Source organism: Vombatus ursinus, unplaced genomic scaffold, assembly GCF_900497805.2.
Source record: "Vombatus ursinus unplaced genomic scaffold, bare-nosed wombat genome assembly UNPS02003292.1, whole genome shotgun sequence".
Taxonomy (NCBI): domain Eukaryota; kingdom Metazoa; phylum Chordata; class Mammalia; order Diprotodontia; family Vombatidae; genus Vombatus; species Vombatus ursinus.
Window position 1 is genome coordinate 2,398,854 of NW_020943070.1, and position 16,044 is coordinate 2,414,897.

General features: G+C 52.0%; 1 protein-coding gene across 2 annotated transcripts; it reads right to left on the minus strand.

Moving 5' to 3' along the window:
* Positions 1 to 1,631: 1,631 nt before the first annotated feature.
* Positions 1,632 to 15,802, minus strand: MIEF1 (mitochondrial elongation factor 1). Of its 2 annotated transcripts, none has more exons than XM_027871421.1 (5): positions 15,697 to 15,802; positions 7,503 to 7,659; positions 6,729 to 6,906; positions 6,294 to 6,556; positions 1,632 to 5,693 (listed from the first exon to the last, which is right to left on the minus strand). In XM_027871421.1, exons 2-5 carry the CDS (start codon positions 7,650 to 7,652, stop codon positions 4,887 to 4,889), a joined length of 1,398 nt encoding a protein of 465 aa, XP_027727222.1. In that variant the 5' UTR covers positions 7,653 to 7,659; positions 15,697 to 15,802; the 3' UTR covers positions 1,632 to 4,886. The 2 variants fall into 2 exon arrangements, with proteins under 2 accessions (XP_027727222.1, XP_027727230.1); XM_027871429.1 differs by lacking the exon at positions 15,697 to 15,802 and adding an exon at positions 12,331 to 13,226.
* Between the last annotated feature and the right edge of the window lie 242 nt (positions 15,803 to 16,044).

Here is a 16,044-nt window from a genome sequence, read left to right on the forward strand (position 1 = left end):
TCACCTTCTCTGGGTCTCTGTTCCTGTCCGATGAGGTGGGCCCTGATGACTGCAAATCCCAGAGCCAACAGAAATCACTTTCCCTCTCTGGGCTAGTTTCTTCATCTGTAAAATATGGGGTTGAAATAGGTGACCTCAAAGCTCCCCTTTGGCTCAAAAAGCCCATGATCCCGCCTGGCCTGTCTCCGAGACCTGCCAATAGCTTAGTGGTACATGACCACTAAGTCATAGTACATATATAGCAATACAGTGTAATACAGCAGCTGAATGACTGTACCTGATGCTGAAAATTAAGGGGAACAGAACCATGCCAGAGTGCCCTTAATTAGGTCTTTATTGAGACATCACGGATATGTCAAGCCCTGAACTAGGGGTTAGAATGGAGAGAGATGTGATTAAAGACAGTGATCACCTCTTGCATAGTTAAGGGATGTGGGTTCAAATCCTACCCCACTTTTTTTTTTTCCTAACAGTGACTGGATATAAAAGGTTTGTTTTTTTGGGGGGGGGAGGAAAGGGCTCCATGACCTCAAAATCTCTCCCAGCTCTAAATTTTATGAACCAACTTCCATCTTGGAAACCATGTACTATGGGGGAAAAGATAATGGCTCTAGGTCCAAATCCTGGCTTTACCACATCCCCTGTGCTTATGACATCGTCACTCTCTGGGCCCCCATTTCCTTCGGTGTGAAATGACATTAAACTAGCTAAGGTCCCTTGTAGTTCTAAGCCTATGATCTGAATGATTTGCTGTACTCTTAAATCAGGACTCAGGCTGGATTCAGCTCAAACTGAAAATGGGGGGGGGGGCGGGGAAGGGAGGGGGCAACAGCTGTGGAATGGTGCATGCACTGTCCAGTTTCTCCAGTGTAGCCACCAGCTTTTCTGGGAAACAGGAATTGTTATGCCCAGCCAGGAAGCAAGCCAGGAGGTACCTCAGGCATCCTCCAGGCTCAGTGTTCTGAACCTGGGGTCCAGGAATGTTTTCAAGTGTTCTGATGTTTCAACATATTGATTTCCTTTGTAGGTCTGGGTTTTATTTGGGGCACTTCAGAGCATGATTCTGAGAAGAGCTCCATCCACAGAAAGTGCTCCAGGCCAAATCCAAGGAACCACTGCATGTTGACATCAATCCCTTCTGATGCACCTGGCATTCCAAGGAAATTGGACTTGGGCCACGGCCCAATTCAACACGAGTGTGTGTTTGTGGAGGATAAAATCAACAACGTGAAGAATAACCACTTTGTGTGTAGACGAGCACAAAGACACTGAGATGTGAAAAACCATGCTTACTTCGGGAACAGGAGCCACGGAAAGCACGTGATCTTTCTGAATTACTGAGTCCTAGAAAAATCCAGGAGAAAAATGCTCTCTGCAGATGGCCAAGTATAGGGGTCCTCTCCTTAATTCCCTTGGCTCCCAGCCCGCATCCCCAGGCCAATTTTGGGATACCCAAGTCACCTGCCTGGTCCTGAAGGCCTCAGTGGAGCATCTCAAACTCCTCCTGGGGGAAAGGCAAGACCCTCATACTGCAGGCCACTGAGGACCCTGCCCCACCCTTATCAGTAGCTTCTACCCAGCAAGGTCCATTGAGAAAACAGGTTTGACCTACACCAAACACAAAAGCAAAAGCTGGTGCAAAGGATTTGTTTTTATTTTATGTTCCACTCTTTCATTTCATAGATCATCAACTCCCTTAACCTCGATGCTTTAGGGGAGGAGAAGAGACAAGAGGCAGGTCCCAGGACTTTTGCTAGGCAGGCTGCCCAGCAGGACTGAACAGAACACTTACCCAGACACCTTCTCCGCCCCCTCCCCAAAACCTGCCCAGGTCACCTGTCAACCAGCCTGGACGTGTCTGTAGATCAAGGACAATGCAAATACTCCACTCCACAGAGCAAAAGGCAGTTTGTGAGCTTAGTCAGAGACCCTGCAGATCACGGGGCAAACCAGATTCCAGAGACAGGGAACAGGAGACGATCACACCACCCTTGGGCCTGCTCTCCTGGCTCTTTGCTCAGTTGTCTTCATTAAGCCCTTTGAGGGCTGCATGCCCACAACAGAGCTGGGACAAGCCTCTGCTACAAGCTGGGGAAGCCTGACCGGGCGCATCCGGCTCCCATGCCAGGAAGGGCAGAGTCTCTCTACCAGGCCAGTTTCAGGGCCAGGGCCACTGCCTCAAGGGAAGGCGTCTCCACCTTCCCTAATGCCTGCTGGACCCTTGCCAGGATCCACTCCACCTTTGCTCTCTCCAATGAAGCAGCAACGAGAGCACCAGAGAGCAAAGGAACCAGGCCTGAGGACTGGTGGGCATGGGGGCCACCCCTTCTAGCAGGAGCATGAACTTTAAAACCACCGGTTACTTCTTTCCTTTAATGATAAAAGTGCCTCAAGCAAACACAAGGGTTGGGGGGAAAATACCCATTGTTAGCCTATATTTATGTCTGGGGTTAGGGACGAGGAAGAACCCCAAAACCTCATTGACTGATTTGGTTTCTGAGATTCGAAGGCAGGCCAAATAAACTTGTTTAAGAATGCCTGTGTCAACAAAGAACTCTCCTAGGATCTGCTGTTACTGGACACAGAACCGACGGAGGCTCACTTGCACCTCACCTTTCCACCCAAAGCTGCAATTCTGCTCCCCCTTCATCAGCAAACAGCATCTTGTTCAACAGAACCATTACCCAGAGCCATTTTTCTTTTTGATCCTATGGGCGTGTGCCCTGACTCCATCTCCTCATCATGTGGCAAGGTTAGCTTGTCTGAATCGGGAGACATTGGAATACTTCTTCCTAATTCAATGAAGAGGTTCACATTCACACACTTTTCCCCTCTGAGAAATGCATTTACTTTATCAGAGACCCTGGGACCCAGTCTCACTGGTTTGTTGGTTTGGTTTTATAAGCTTCGTATTTAATGTTGAGGAGCTAATAATGTACAGCTGGTTTGCAGCAGTAAACTGCAGACTTTTAAAATACCTTATCGGGTGGATCTCCCCAGTGTCCCCGATGGATGTCTATTCTCATCCTCCCCCTCCCTCAGGAGCAGTCAGAACCCCATACACACACACAATCTCTCCTACCCTCCCTCCAAAAAGTAAAAGCACCCATCCTTCTCAATAGGAAATAGAGGGCAAGAGGTGGGGATTCTCTGAAGGGGACCCCAGAACTTCACTTCCCAGACCATGACAAATACACAGGGGTCCCAAACCTAAATTCAGGAGGAAGCTGAGGACTTGGTCCCATGTGGACCATTTTGCCATTAAAGTGTAAGGAAAAGATAGCTACCAAGTTGTACAAGAATCTCATTGAGTGGGGGGGTAGAGAAAGCAGAAGCAAAATACTCAGATTCAGCAGTGGGAATACAAAATACTGGGTAAGGAGGCCAGAGGCAGGGCCGGCAACAACCCCTTACCACAAACAGAAAAAGAAACACAAAACAGTAAGACACAATGACAATGTGTATTAAACTCCCCCCTCCCCGCCCCCAGAATAACTTTACATTGCAATAAATAGTGCATTTGTAGCAGCGGGCAACAAGGAGGGGAAAGGGAAAGTCTCCTCCCCGTCCCCCCATCATTCGGCCCCCCGCGGCCCTTCTTTCCCCCGAGCGCTATCTGACAGGTAGACGTGACAAAGGGAAGGCATGTGCGTGTTCTGGCAGCCTCTGGCACAAAGGGTGTTAGGGCATTCCCTGAACGCTCCTCTCCCCTTTCCCAAAGGCAGACTTTGAGGCTTCAAAGAAGCAGGCCTGGCCCCTGCTGAGACAAGATGCTAAGGAGGGGATGCAGCGCAAACATGAAGCCAGGAGGGGTCCTCTGGGTGCCCCTGTGAAGGCACCATCAGCAAGCAGTCTGGCCTCCCACCAGCCACCCACGATGTCGTTGGCTACAGCTAGATTGCTACATGCAGCAAGCCCATGATGTGAGGCTGGAGCTGCCTACGACCCTCCTTCCTGCCTCTTCTGAATTCCTCTTGGTCAAGGTCATCAAAGAAGTGATGAGGTTGCCCTTGGACAGCAATGGAGGATATGGCTCCCACAGGCCTCCCTAACGCTAAGGCGGGGGGCTTGCCCTGTACTTCAAGGCTCCTCCCCCGGGCACTTGCTCCACCCTCTCAGAGAAAACACCACAAATGGGGAAGTTGGAATTTCCAGAGCCATCCCTTCCCAGACGGAACAAACATTCCCATCCAAGGTGGTCTTGGCCTTTCCCAATCCATCTGACTGATCTTATCCTTCCCTGCCCAGATAAGCGAGGTCATAGGAGGGGCAGGCCCACCTCCAAACCCAGAAGAGCCTGCCTACTTCTGCCTCCGCAGCCAGGAGGGTGGCTCCTGGGCCAGCCCCAGCACCCACCCCACAGATCCCAGATACTCACTAGCCATGCAGAGTGCGTTTCATAAATATTCACTCATTGCTACAGAGCAACATTCACTTACAGACAGTATCTTGATCAAGCAGAGCGTTCCAAGGAAAGGAACCAGAGGGACGAAGGGGCAATAGTGACAGGCACACAAAGAGGCTCAAAGTGGGGTCAGGCTGGGCAGCTGAAGAGGTGAACTTGACACAAGTCACCAAGTAACTTAACAGCTTGGCCCTCCTCCCCGTGCTCCCCACCCTTCTGGATGCACTTTGTGGAACTTGGCCTCAATGGAGGGACAATGAAAAAAACGGGGGCACAGTGCTTGGTGAGGGGAAAAAAAAAAGGAAGGCAGGGCAAGAAAAGGCCATTCTAGTCGGTGGGCGGCGACCCGGGCGATGACCAGCAGGACTGGAGGCACCGAAAGAACCCAAGTGAGGGGCCGCCTGGGCAGCGGAGCCTGGAGGGTGCTGCTGACCAGCTCCAAGGCCTGACCACCTAATCCCCATCGTGGCTTTCCCCCCCGTTACGTCTGCAGTAGGACCTCTGGCTCAGACAATGAGCAATAAAGGGTGTACCCCAATTCATCTATTTCTCCAGGGGTAAGCTCTGAAAATAGGTTCACCTTGGGGTTCAGGGCACTAGGCAGGACTCCGGCCTCCAAGTAGCCAATCAGGGCCCTGAGCGCCTGCAGAAAGCGGTCAGCAAGCATGTCCTGAGACCAGTCAGTCTCCTCTTGAGCCAAGTGGAGAATGACATTTGTGAGCTGACTGGCAGTGAGGTGGCCCAAGGCCGGGCTGGACTTGCACACAGCCTTGAGGATCTTGAGGCAGAGCGCTCGGCAGCCTCCATCGCCCTGGTCCAACGCCCGCAGGCGGGCAGTCTCTGCAGGCCGCAGGCTCAGCCTCCACAGGTTATCATACCGGGCCAGCCGGTGGGGCCTGGCCACGAGGACTGTGTCCCCGAGCGTCACCGACGGCAGAAAGTCAATGAGTAGGCGCCGGTTCTGCTCATACTGTACTTCCAGCGTCAAGGCCTCAGGGGGCGGAGCTGGGCGGATCACGCAGTCTAAGAGGGAGCCGATGGCTGGCCAGTTAATGGAGCCGGCCACAACCTTCTCAAATGTCTCTGCCACAGCCTTGGGGGAGAGGTAACCGCCAACCACACAGCGGTCCCAGTAACTGCTGCCCCGGGGAAAGTACTCTGGGTTCTCTCGACGCACCAGGAAGAAGCCTGGGATGTTCATGATGGTGTCCTCCCCAGGGATGCAGGACCACAGGTTCTGCTCTAGGACCAGAGGCACGATGAGCTGAATGTGGTCAGCAGTCACCACCTGTCAAGAGAAGGCACACAGTGAAAGGGGGGGATGCCAACACCTGCCCCATGCAAAGAGTCCAAGAAACTCGACTCTCTCCTGCCCAGAGCAGCCTCAGCTGCTGCTACCTGGTCCCAGAGGGCACTCCCGAGGAGCCCTGAGATCTCACATCTTGCCTTGTGCTGGCCCTCCTACCCTCACCCTACCACCCTCCTCACTGATCCCATCTTATCTGCACACCAAAGGCTCCGTTTGACCAGATACAGCAGAGGGAGCATCCTTCACTCCCCAGGCCTTAGTGCAGCAGCCAAGGACACCCCCACTATCCACACACATGCACACAGCAACCTCTTACCTCGGTAGCTTCCCCTGCGCCTAACCCATGGTCTCACACATAGAAAACCCTCAATGACGATATGCTGAACTGATTTAAAAGGGAGCCCCAAATAAAAGGGAATGGGGAGGGGAGGAAGTCACAATGCTGACCCGGAGGGGTAGGGCTTATGATGCAGAAGATGCTATTCTCTCCCCAGCCCGAGACATCTTTGGATTAAATGACCAGGACCATCAGAAAACCAGCCAAGGTCAGAAAGTGCTTCCTCGGTGAAAAGGCCTCACCTGCAAGTCGTCATAAAGGCTGCCGCTCAGGTACATGTCTCGCAGCGGCATGTCAGGCAGCTTGGCTCGGAGGAAGCTGCGCAGCTCAGCACATATGTCCACCGCCGCCTGCTTGGCCCGGGCCTGCTCCCCCGGGGGGAGGGCTGCCCGGTTCCGATAATAAGCAACCAGCTTCTCCTGCAGGGACAGGCGGAGCCGCGACTTCTTCAAGTCTACCTGGCTCTTCCTGGTGGCTGGTTTGGGTCTGGGGGGGTAGAACCCATCTGCCAAGGAAGGCAAGAGAATTCACATGAGAACCCCTGTCAGTGCTGGTCTACTTTATCCTCCCCTGGGGTCCATCAGGCCTCCACGCCAAGGAAATGGAAGGGTTCTGCAGAATGAGCAGAGGAAGGCGGAGATGAGGGCGGAGGTGGGGCCGGAGCATGGCCCGCTCACCTGCGTCGAAGGCTGAGGGATCAGTGGGCAAAGTCTGCAGGGACCTGCTCAAGCTGGTCTTCATGTCCTGCGTCAGTAACCGTGAGGACCCCATCCAGCTCGGCTCCTCCCAGCTTCTTTTCCCCGAATGGCTCAGGCGAGTGGGGCTGCTGGGGGCGCTGATCGCCCGGTCGTACATCTACAACACCCGCAGCGAGATGTGAGGAAGGAGGGTGAACAACCCAGGGCGTTCACCAGCACGTTTGAACATTTACTTAAATTCCTACTGTGTGTTAAGCACTGTGGAGGAACAAAGTGAAAAGACAGGAGTCCTCACAGTACCTCCTGGTCCTGGCAGTCGAGGCCACCAATATGCCAGCAGATACCCTAAAACACCCTAACATAGGACCACATATTAGAAAGATTCTGAACAAAGTGCCGTGGGGGATCCCGGAGAGAAGACCATCTCCACCTTCCCCGGGAAGGCATTTATTTATAGAAGAGATGCTTTCCCAGGATGGGGAGGAATTCAGCAGGCAGGGAGAGAACACCTTAGGTGTGGGAGGCAGAAGAGCTGGGGCAGTCCCAGTTGTTTGTTATCAAGGGCAGGAAATGATGTGTGATTGGTTTGGAAAAGCAAAGCAGCTCCAGGCTATGGAGGGAATGGCTGCCAGGCAAAGGATTCTGAATCTCCATGGGGAGGAGCCTGGATTTCTGCAGGACATTAGCTCTGAGCAGCCGCTCTGGGCAGCCCCTCTGACCCGCCCTCACTTGCCCTCACTTGCCCTCACTCACCCGTTTGACAGCCAAGGTAGCAATCCCCAGCATGGCCGCTCCACCCACCCCCAGCACCAGCCGGGCATTGGACAGCACAAAATCAATGGCGGTGCCGATGCCGTTGTCATCTTTCTTGCCTTTTCCCTGGCGCTCACCAGTCCCTGCCATTGCTCCCCTGCGGGTAAAAGCAGAAGACACACACAAAACTGCCAGTGAGTGACAATTTACCAGTCAAGACCGAACTCTCTCCAGCCACCCCAGACTGCTGTTTCTGCTCAAGCCCTCCCCACCACCCTCCTGACCATATGTAGGGCCAGCTGCCTCCTTCCTGCCTGTCCTTAGACTTCTGGACAGACCACATGTGCACTATCCGGGTACCAGCCAGCCCAAGCCTCTGGCCTCACCCTGTCTGCTCCAGAGGAAGATAACTGGGCCTTATGACACAGTTGGCAAAGTGAGGGTGGGGGTAAGAATGAGCACATCTGTGACAAGGAAGAAAAGCTTTCCCTTCTTTATGTGAAACTTATCTAACTCCCTGAAGACCTTTTCTTGTCTCTCGAGGTGTAGGCCACCCCATCCTGCCAAGGACCTGCACAGTTACTTCTGGCTATATTTCTCGTAAAGAAACAATAGCATAGGCTGGCCAATTACACTGGCACAGAAGGCAATGTTGGGTCAAACATGGAAGAGACATACAAAAAGGCAAAGCACACCGAAAACCCTTTCTGGGTACTTGCTACATGGGGGCTGCTGGGTTATAAGACAATTGTTTTTGAGGTGAGAAAGATGATACGCAATGCGTATCATCTGGTGAGGATAACTGTACATCTGATAGTTATCAAAGTAAATACTTCCAGACTTTGCTGGAGTTAACTGGAAAAAGAAACCCAGGCCCTGGCAAAGGAAAACAAACAAACATTCTATGATACTGGAGTTCAGCCCCTTGAATCAAAAAAGCTAGGTCCTGGTCTCATGCCTCTAGGGTCCCTGGGTTCACCAGAGATAGTCACTGGTTACTACACATACTACTACCTACTACTTGGGTAAACTGGTCAAGATGATTCCCAAATAAGCCTGCATTCTGAAGCACTAAAACCGCTGTTGTCCGAGTTCAAGGCAGAATACTGCTTTTCCTGTCACTCCCATAGTCCAGATTCCTGGCTGTTTGCCAGCACGAAGAGAAGGCCAATCAGAATCATTCACTGTGCAGCATTCTGGCAAGGCCCCTGCTCTGTGCAGATTTTAACATCCAAGTTCATGAGTATTTAGCATATTTTTCACTGTTCACCATGCTGCCTCCAAAGGCCCTTAAATCATCTACATTTGACCCTGGTGTGCTGTCCTGTTACTGCCATTCCAGCTGCTCCAGTCTTCATTATATTAGAATGTAAGCTCCTTGAGGGCAGGGATCCTTCTGCTTGTATGTGTATTTCCAGTGCTTAGCACAGGGCCTGGAACCCAGTGAACACTTATAAATAAATGCTTGTCCACTCTGCCATCACTCTCTTCTGTGAGAGTTTAGGGTCCATAATATCCCAACATTTGGGAACTTGATCAGATGCCACAGGAGATTATTGTCCATTCGTGGTCAGGCCAGCCACGTTTACTAAGGAGCCCCTGGGCACGTGACCTCGTAGTCATCAGTGAAATTCCTGTGTAAATAGGATGTTTTCATAGTACTCTAGCAACTCTACTGTTGCCCCTTTCAGCTTAGCCTTTCCCAGGTTGCAGTCCATTAGTCTGTGTGGCTAGTAGTGATAGTCCCATCTTAGGCCTGGAGAAACAGCTTAGGTAACTTGTCACGGCCCTTCCTTGTCTTCTTTCTTCTTGGCTTCCTTCTGCTGAAGGTGGCAGGACGGGGTGCAAGCCTGGAGGCCTCAAAGGCAGCCTCTCAAGTATGTGCGTTCTTGGCCACAGCTTTGAGGAGAGAGGCCCCATCTGGGATGAGAGAAGCCTCCAGACACTAGAATTTGAAAGCAGGCCTGTGTTTAAAACCCAAAGAAAGCAGGTCAGGCTTGTTAAAGAACTGTTCCGGCTGGAGGGCAACACCCCCATAACTCTGGGCTAGATAAGATTTCAAACATCTGGTGACTTGAAAGAGGAAGTTTCAGAAGGCCAACTGGAGAGCTGAAAAGTCAAAAATATGATTCACCCTTTCCCAGTTGAGAATTATTATGGACTATCTCAAAGAATTAGTGTGGGAGTGATAAGGGGGGCCAGGAAGGAAGAAGCTAGGCTGCAAGACCCAATGACCTAAAATCTAGATGCAGATCTAGGGAAGGACGACTAAGCTGAAAGGGGCAACAGTGGAGTACTATGAAAACATCCTATTTATACAGGAATTTCACTGATGACTACGAGGTCACATGCCCAGGAGCTCCTCAGTAAACATGGCTGGCCTGACCATAAGTGGACACTAATACCCTCCAGCCTCTTTGGTCTGGGCTAGACTTACCCTTCACCCATTGCTATTACCTAACCTCTGGAAGTAGGGGATGGGGTAGGAAGCAGAGGGCAGCAATGGGAGGATAGGAAACACACAGTCCAAACAAAGAGCTCCCGCTTTCTGTGGTGCCTGGAGGTTTACAAAGGCTCCTAGGAGGGGGTTATCTTCAAAGCACTTTCTCCCCACCACCCCTGTGAGAGAAGCAAGTACCAGTGTTATCGCCACTGTCCAGTCATGGTGTCACACCCCTTGCTCGTATGCCCCAGGGGGAGGTGCGCCTGCCCTTTCAGCACAGAGCAGAGAGCCCCCAGCTCCCAGGGTAGACACTGATGCACACAGAGCAGTAAATCCTGGGAAGCCTCAGGCTCCCTGAGCTGCCTGTGGGTATGGAGGCCAGGCTCGGTATAGATAGCACAGGGCCAGCCTGCAGACCTGAATTCCAGTTCTTCTGGAGCATAACTGATCCTGTGGCCAAGGCAAAGTCACTTCACCTCTCCTGGCACCAGGCAACTCTCCATTTTGTCCATGAATATGAGTTGCCAGTGACAGAAGACCCACAACATCAGTAAAATCCCTTTGAATGGCAGCATCCCTCAACACAGATCCAGTCAGGAAATAGGCCAAACCCTGCTGTGCCCGTGCAGGGACAGGCTCTGGGCCTCAGGATCTGGCCAGCAGTACAGTCGGCACAATCAGCCCTACTCAAGAGGGCTCCTCTAGATAACTCCCTAAGGAATGCTGTGCCCACCATGGCTCCCAAGTGCAGCAGATGGATGGGTGGCATTTCCCCCACTTTACTGATACAGAAAGCAGAACTGAGTTCGTGTTTAACCTAAGAGGACACAAGAAATCAGGAGACTTGGCTGTAGTCTTGATCCCGGGAGGTCCAATCTGCAGCTCTGCTCATTGCTGACCTTCCCTGCGATGTATATTAAAATGCACTGCAATAGATAGCCAGCACCCAGGAATATACTTCACTCCCAACCTCACGAGAAAGGGAGTACAAGCATTTGGCAGAACAGGAAATGGACACTCAGAGGTTAACTGACTTGTCCCAGACCTTACACACAGCTAATCAAGTGGCCAAACCCGGCCACCAACCTAGGCCCAGTGTTCTTTCCACTGGGGCATGCTACCTCTGTGCTCTGTTCCGGGTACTGAGATGGCTTTTCCGGAGATTAACCAGCTGCTACTGTAACTCCAAAAGGCACTCCTCCCCACCCCCACCCCCCAGATTTCTGATAGCTACAGGAAAGCTCTGATGTGACTGTTCAGATCTATGTATGTGGTGGGAACCTGAGCTCACTTTTACATGGTTTTACAAAACATCACCCTCCATTTTACAAATTAATGAAGTTGAGGCCCAGAAAGGAGAATGGCCGCTCTTGATTTGCCGTGTCACAGCCAGGCCACAGATGCCAAGTGCCCAAGTCCAAAGCCAGTCTTCTCTCCACTCCCCCACCCCCGCCCCACTGTTTCCTTTCTATAAACTCTTCTTGTCTTCGGCCTTGGGATGTTCTTACCAGAGTTAATCTTGCTAGCATTCCTTTCGCTGGTCATTTGTCCTTTAAGGTAGTCTGTCACTGGGACATTGACATTTCTTCTTCCACTGAATCACTTCGGTACTTGGGCAGTTTCAGTTATTCAGAGCATTTTTCCCTAACATCTTCACTTTGATCCCTTTTGATTTCAGCTGATTTTTAAAAATCTCTTTGGTTTTCCTTGACTTTTTTTTGTTGTTTTTTGATCACCAGTAGAGAAGCCGTCTCCCTTTAGGCCTCAAGTTCCTGACTCCTTGAGTTGGGAAAGTACAAAGGGCTTTCTTTCTTTCCAACTCTAGGAGGTAAAAAGCTTGGGAATTATTAACCCCAAGATAGATGGTACAGAAGCCACTCAGAAGTACCTTGGCCAAGATGACTCTGCTCATAAGAGGGGCAAAACTGGACTCGGTGCCAGCTTTCTTTGACAACAGATCCTAGAACCCTTGTAGGCCATAGTCCATATGCTTCTGGACTTGTCTGCTGCAACACTGAGGACTCCTGTCCACCCTTTCTATTTCTGGTCCTCTTGACCCTCCTTTTACCTGTGTGACCACTCTGAAGTCTCCTTGGCTGGTTCATCATGCCCCCCAACTGTGGGTGTTTCCCAAAGCTCTTTGCTGACCGCCTATCCTCTCTCTATACTCATTCTCTTGGTGCCTTCATCAGCTCCCAGGGTTGAATTCTCGTTTCTATGCAGAATCTATATATCCAACCCCAGTCTCTTCCCTGAGCATCAGCCCCACATCACCAATTACCTATGAAACATTTCAAACTTAATGTCCCGGAGCTATCTCAAACTCACACATTGACATCACAAAGTTCATTATTTCCCCCCAAAACCTCAACCCGTCAAACGTACCATCAATGTTCCAGACTGTCTTTATATCCAGATCTGACCAGGCCCCTCCTGAGGCTTCCTCTTGCTTCTGGCATCGAATACAAACTCCTGTTTAGTTTTTCAAACTTTGGAGAATCTGGCCCCATTTCTGGCATCTCTGAACCTTGTACAGGCTGGGCGTTCCCTCGCCTTTTACAGGAGCCCTCAAGCCTCCGACAGCAATCTTCTTCCTTCTCAAGCCACCCAATGTTTCGCCATTTTATTTACTTCTACTTATGTATAGATGGGGAATGTATTGATGTAACTGTCCCACCGTTAGAATGTAATCTCCTTGAACACAGGGACTGTTTCCATTTCTGTTTTTGGCTCTATCACCAAAGCTTGAGCCCAAGGCCTTGGAGCCTAATTTCTTTGTCTAGGAAAGGAGGCACACAAGACAGCATCCCCCTCTCAGTCTCCTAGGCAGGTCACAGCCTCTAGCCCAGAGTTCCCCAGGGTTCTCCCCTGGGGCTCTTCTCTTCTCCCTCTCCACTATTTCACTCGGTGATCATTTCCTCAGCTCCCTCAGATTTCATCACCATCTCTATGCTGCCGATTCTCACATCCACCTACCCTGCCCCAGTCTCTCTGCTGACCTCCAAATGCCTTTCAGACTTCTTAAACTCAGAACCCATCTTCCCCCACACATATGCCCCTTATCTTCCCAGACCCTCTCAATCATCCTGGACTCCTGTCTCTCACCTCCTCCCCCCCATATCCAAGCAGTTTCCGAGCCTGTAGAGTTCACTTCTGCAGAATCTCTCAAACACACCACCCTGGTAAAGACCTTCATTCCCGGATCACTGCAATAGCCTGGGGGTTGCTGGGGGGGTTTGCCTGACTTCAGTGTCTCCTCACTCCAGATCAGTCCTTCATTCAGCCACTAACGTGATTCTCCTAAAGCACAGATCTGACCATGCCTGTCTGCCTCTCCTCCCTGCCCCGCCCCCATTCAGTAAACTCCGGTGGCTCCCTATTGCCTCCAGAATCCAACATAAAATCATTGTGTCGCCCCCCATCCCCTCCCCAACTTCCTCTTGGCTCCAGTGACACTGGCCTCCTGCTCCCAAGAAGACGCTCGGACTCTCAGCCCTGGAGAATTTTCTCTGGCTGTGCCCCACGCCTGCACGTTCTCCCTCCTCCTCCCCACCCTCTGCCTTCCTTCAAGTACCAACTGACACCCCGTCCTTTTTTTACAGGAAGTGATTTCCAGTCCTCTCAATTCTTGGGCCTTCCCTCTCGGGTTACTTCCTATTTTCCATATGTGTAGCTTGTCTGTATGTCTGCTTCCTTGTTGTCTTTCCCCATCAGAGGGAGCTCCTGGGGGGCAAGAACTGTCTTTCGCTCTTTCCGTTTGTTCCCCTAGGACTCAGCACGGTGCCCAGCACAAAGCAAGTGCTTAATGTAGCCTTCTACAAGCAAGGTACTTCAGGAACTCTAACAGGGTTATGTAAATTTGAGTTGTTCTTGTAATCATCATCACTCCTAGGTTTCTAAGAGACATGTGTTCTATAGTTAAGAGTCCGGAAACCTAGGCTTGAGTTTTAGCTCCACTGATTCCTAGCTAACCGCATGCCTAATCTGCTTTGGCATCTATAAAATGGCTATACTAATACCAAATCACAACAGCAGACATTTATACAGGCTTTAATGTCTGAAGAGATACATAAACTATCATTTATTTTCATTAAGTTTACCTACCTCACAGATTTGTCATAAGGAAAATAGTCTGGAAATCTTAAATTGCCAGAAAGACGGAACAGGTATTAGATGCCATTTACTCTCCCTACATGCTCATGCTGATGGGGTGCAAATGAGGGACCCCTAAAAAGCTCTGGACTTTCCCAAATGCCTAGTCCCAGGTGTTTCCCTGAGGTATCAGGCCCACCTCAGCCTACCTCATTTCCTTATTTAGCTTGACACTCCTAAATCCCATCCAGGCCCCTATCTTCCTTACCCCCAGACCACCCCAGGCTACTTGCCACTCCTTAATCCCATCTCTTATAAAAGTGTTGATCTGGTCCCCATTACATTTTGAAGACTCGTAGAATCCCGCCAGCTTCTATAAGCAACATAATAAACCTTGTCTTGGACTGAAAGACCTGAGTGGTCAAACTCTTTAGAGGCAGACCCTTGCCCCATACCCTTGCATTCTGGGGTTCCCAGCCCCCCTAGACTACAACAATGCAAGGGGTAAAGGAAATAGAGAGTTTAGGTAAACCAGAGTTGTAGAGCAGAAAGATCTCTGGATGCAGGGTCAAGGGAGCTGAATTTGAATCCTGGACATCCAGGCACCCGCCAAGTGGAAAACAAACGACTCTTTTATTTCTACAAAATTTGAAAGTCTACAGAGCTCCTTCCTCACAACCACCCTGTGAGGGAGGCTGTACAATGACCATCCTCTCCCTTCCACAGGCAGGCAAACAGATTCTGGAGGCAAAGTGACTGGTCCAGCAGCCACAGGGCAAGCAAGGGTCTCCGCTGGTACAAAGTCCAGGCGCAGTGACTCCAAGGCGTGCTTGCCTTCCCCCTGAACCACAGCTGCGGTCTCTCTTCCTTTAACTTCTACGCCCTTACCTGTCAAAGGATGGTAGTCCTTAGGCAGCCAATTCCAAGGCCTAGTTGTGAGGAAACCAATTCACGAATTCTAAATGACTTGGAGTCCTGGCTGTGCCTGTGTGACCTTGGGCGGGTCCCTTCCCACCTGGGGCTCAGTTCACTCCAGTGGTCCAGCAGCCTCCTACTCCTCCCTCCCCCTGGCATACCCGGACACCATCAAGCCTACAGGAAAGTAGGTCCTGAATAACAGCAAAGGGTTCTCTAAATAATTTAAGCAAATTCTTATCTGGGCAGCCACGCGCTCTAAAGTGCTAGGTGGGTACCTAAAAACTCCCAGACCTGATTGGATCCAGGTGGGAGGGAGACTAAGTGACCGCATCAGACAGCCTGCGGCTCTCTAGGGGTCAAAGGTCAGGCTCCTGATTCAGGGCCAGTCTTCACCAGAGCCCCTCCCCCATCGTCCCCCGAGGGCCGAGGAATCACCACCCAAACTCCGAGGCCACTGTTCAAGGCTGCGGGGTGTCCGCCCACTGAGACCCCGCGGCCGAGGGTCCCACAGACGGGAAACCCGGTCAAGGATCGTCCCAAGAGGTCACCGGAATGCGGCCTTCGCTTTCTCTCCCGGCTCCGCCGGGAGCAAGTACACAGCAAGCGCTTACTCAGTGCTTTTCACTCCCTCCATCACTACGGGGCGCTCGGCCCCCGGCGCATACAGCAGGCGTTTAATCAGCGTTCGCTCCCCGGACCGGAGCCTCGGGCCACAGCAGGGCCGGGCCGGACCGGACCTACCTGGGGAGGGCTCCTCAGCGCATCGTGGCCGGCCCCAGGCCTCACACCAGGTGGCCTCGCTCGCCGCGCAGGAAGACCCGGCCCTTTTCCAGCTGCCTCCGCACGGCGTCCGGGCCGGCCCCGGGCGGCAGCGGGCGGCGGAACTCTCGACGCACGGCCGCCACGTAGAAGTCGCGGTCGGTGAAGCGCAGCCCGCGGGCCCGGCGCAGCAGGGCCCGGTACAGACCCAGCACCGCGCTGCGGCCGGGCTCGGCCATGAGGGTCCGGGGGGCCGGAGCCGCGCCGCGGCGAGTCGTCAGCGAGCCGCCCGGGCCGGGCCGGGACCGGAGACGGAAAAGGGCCGGGGCC

Excerpts from the sequence above, each read along its gene's own strand:
- MIEF1 (XM_027871421.1), bottom strand. The coding sequence starts at position 7,652 with ATGGCAGGGACTGGTGAGCGCCAGGGAAAAGGCAAGAAAGATGACAAC. Across the intron at positions 6,557-6,728 it reads TCCCTCAGCCTTCGACGCAG|ATGGGTTCTACCCCCCCAGA; the intron begins GTGAGCGGGCCA and ends CTTCCTTGGCAG. Across the intron at positions 5,694-6,293 it reads GCCTTTATGACGACTTGCAG|GTGGTGACTGCTGACCACAT; the intron begins GTGAGGCCTTTT and ends TTCTCTTGACAG.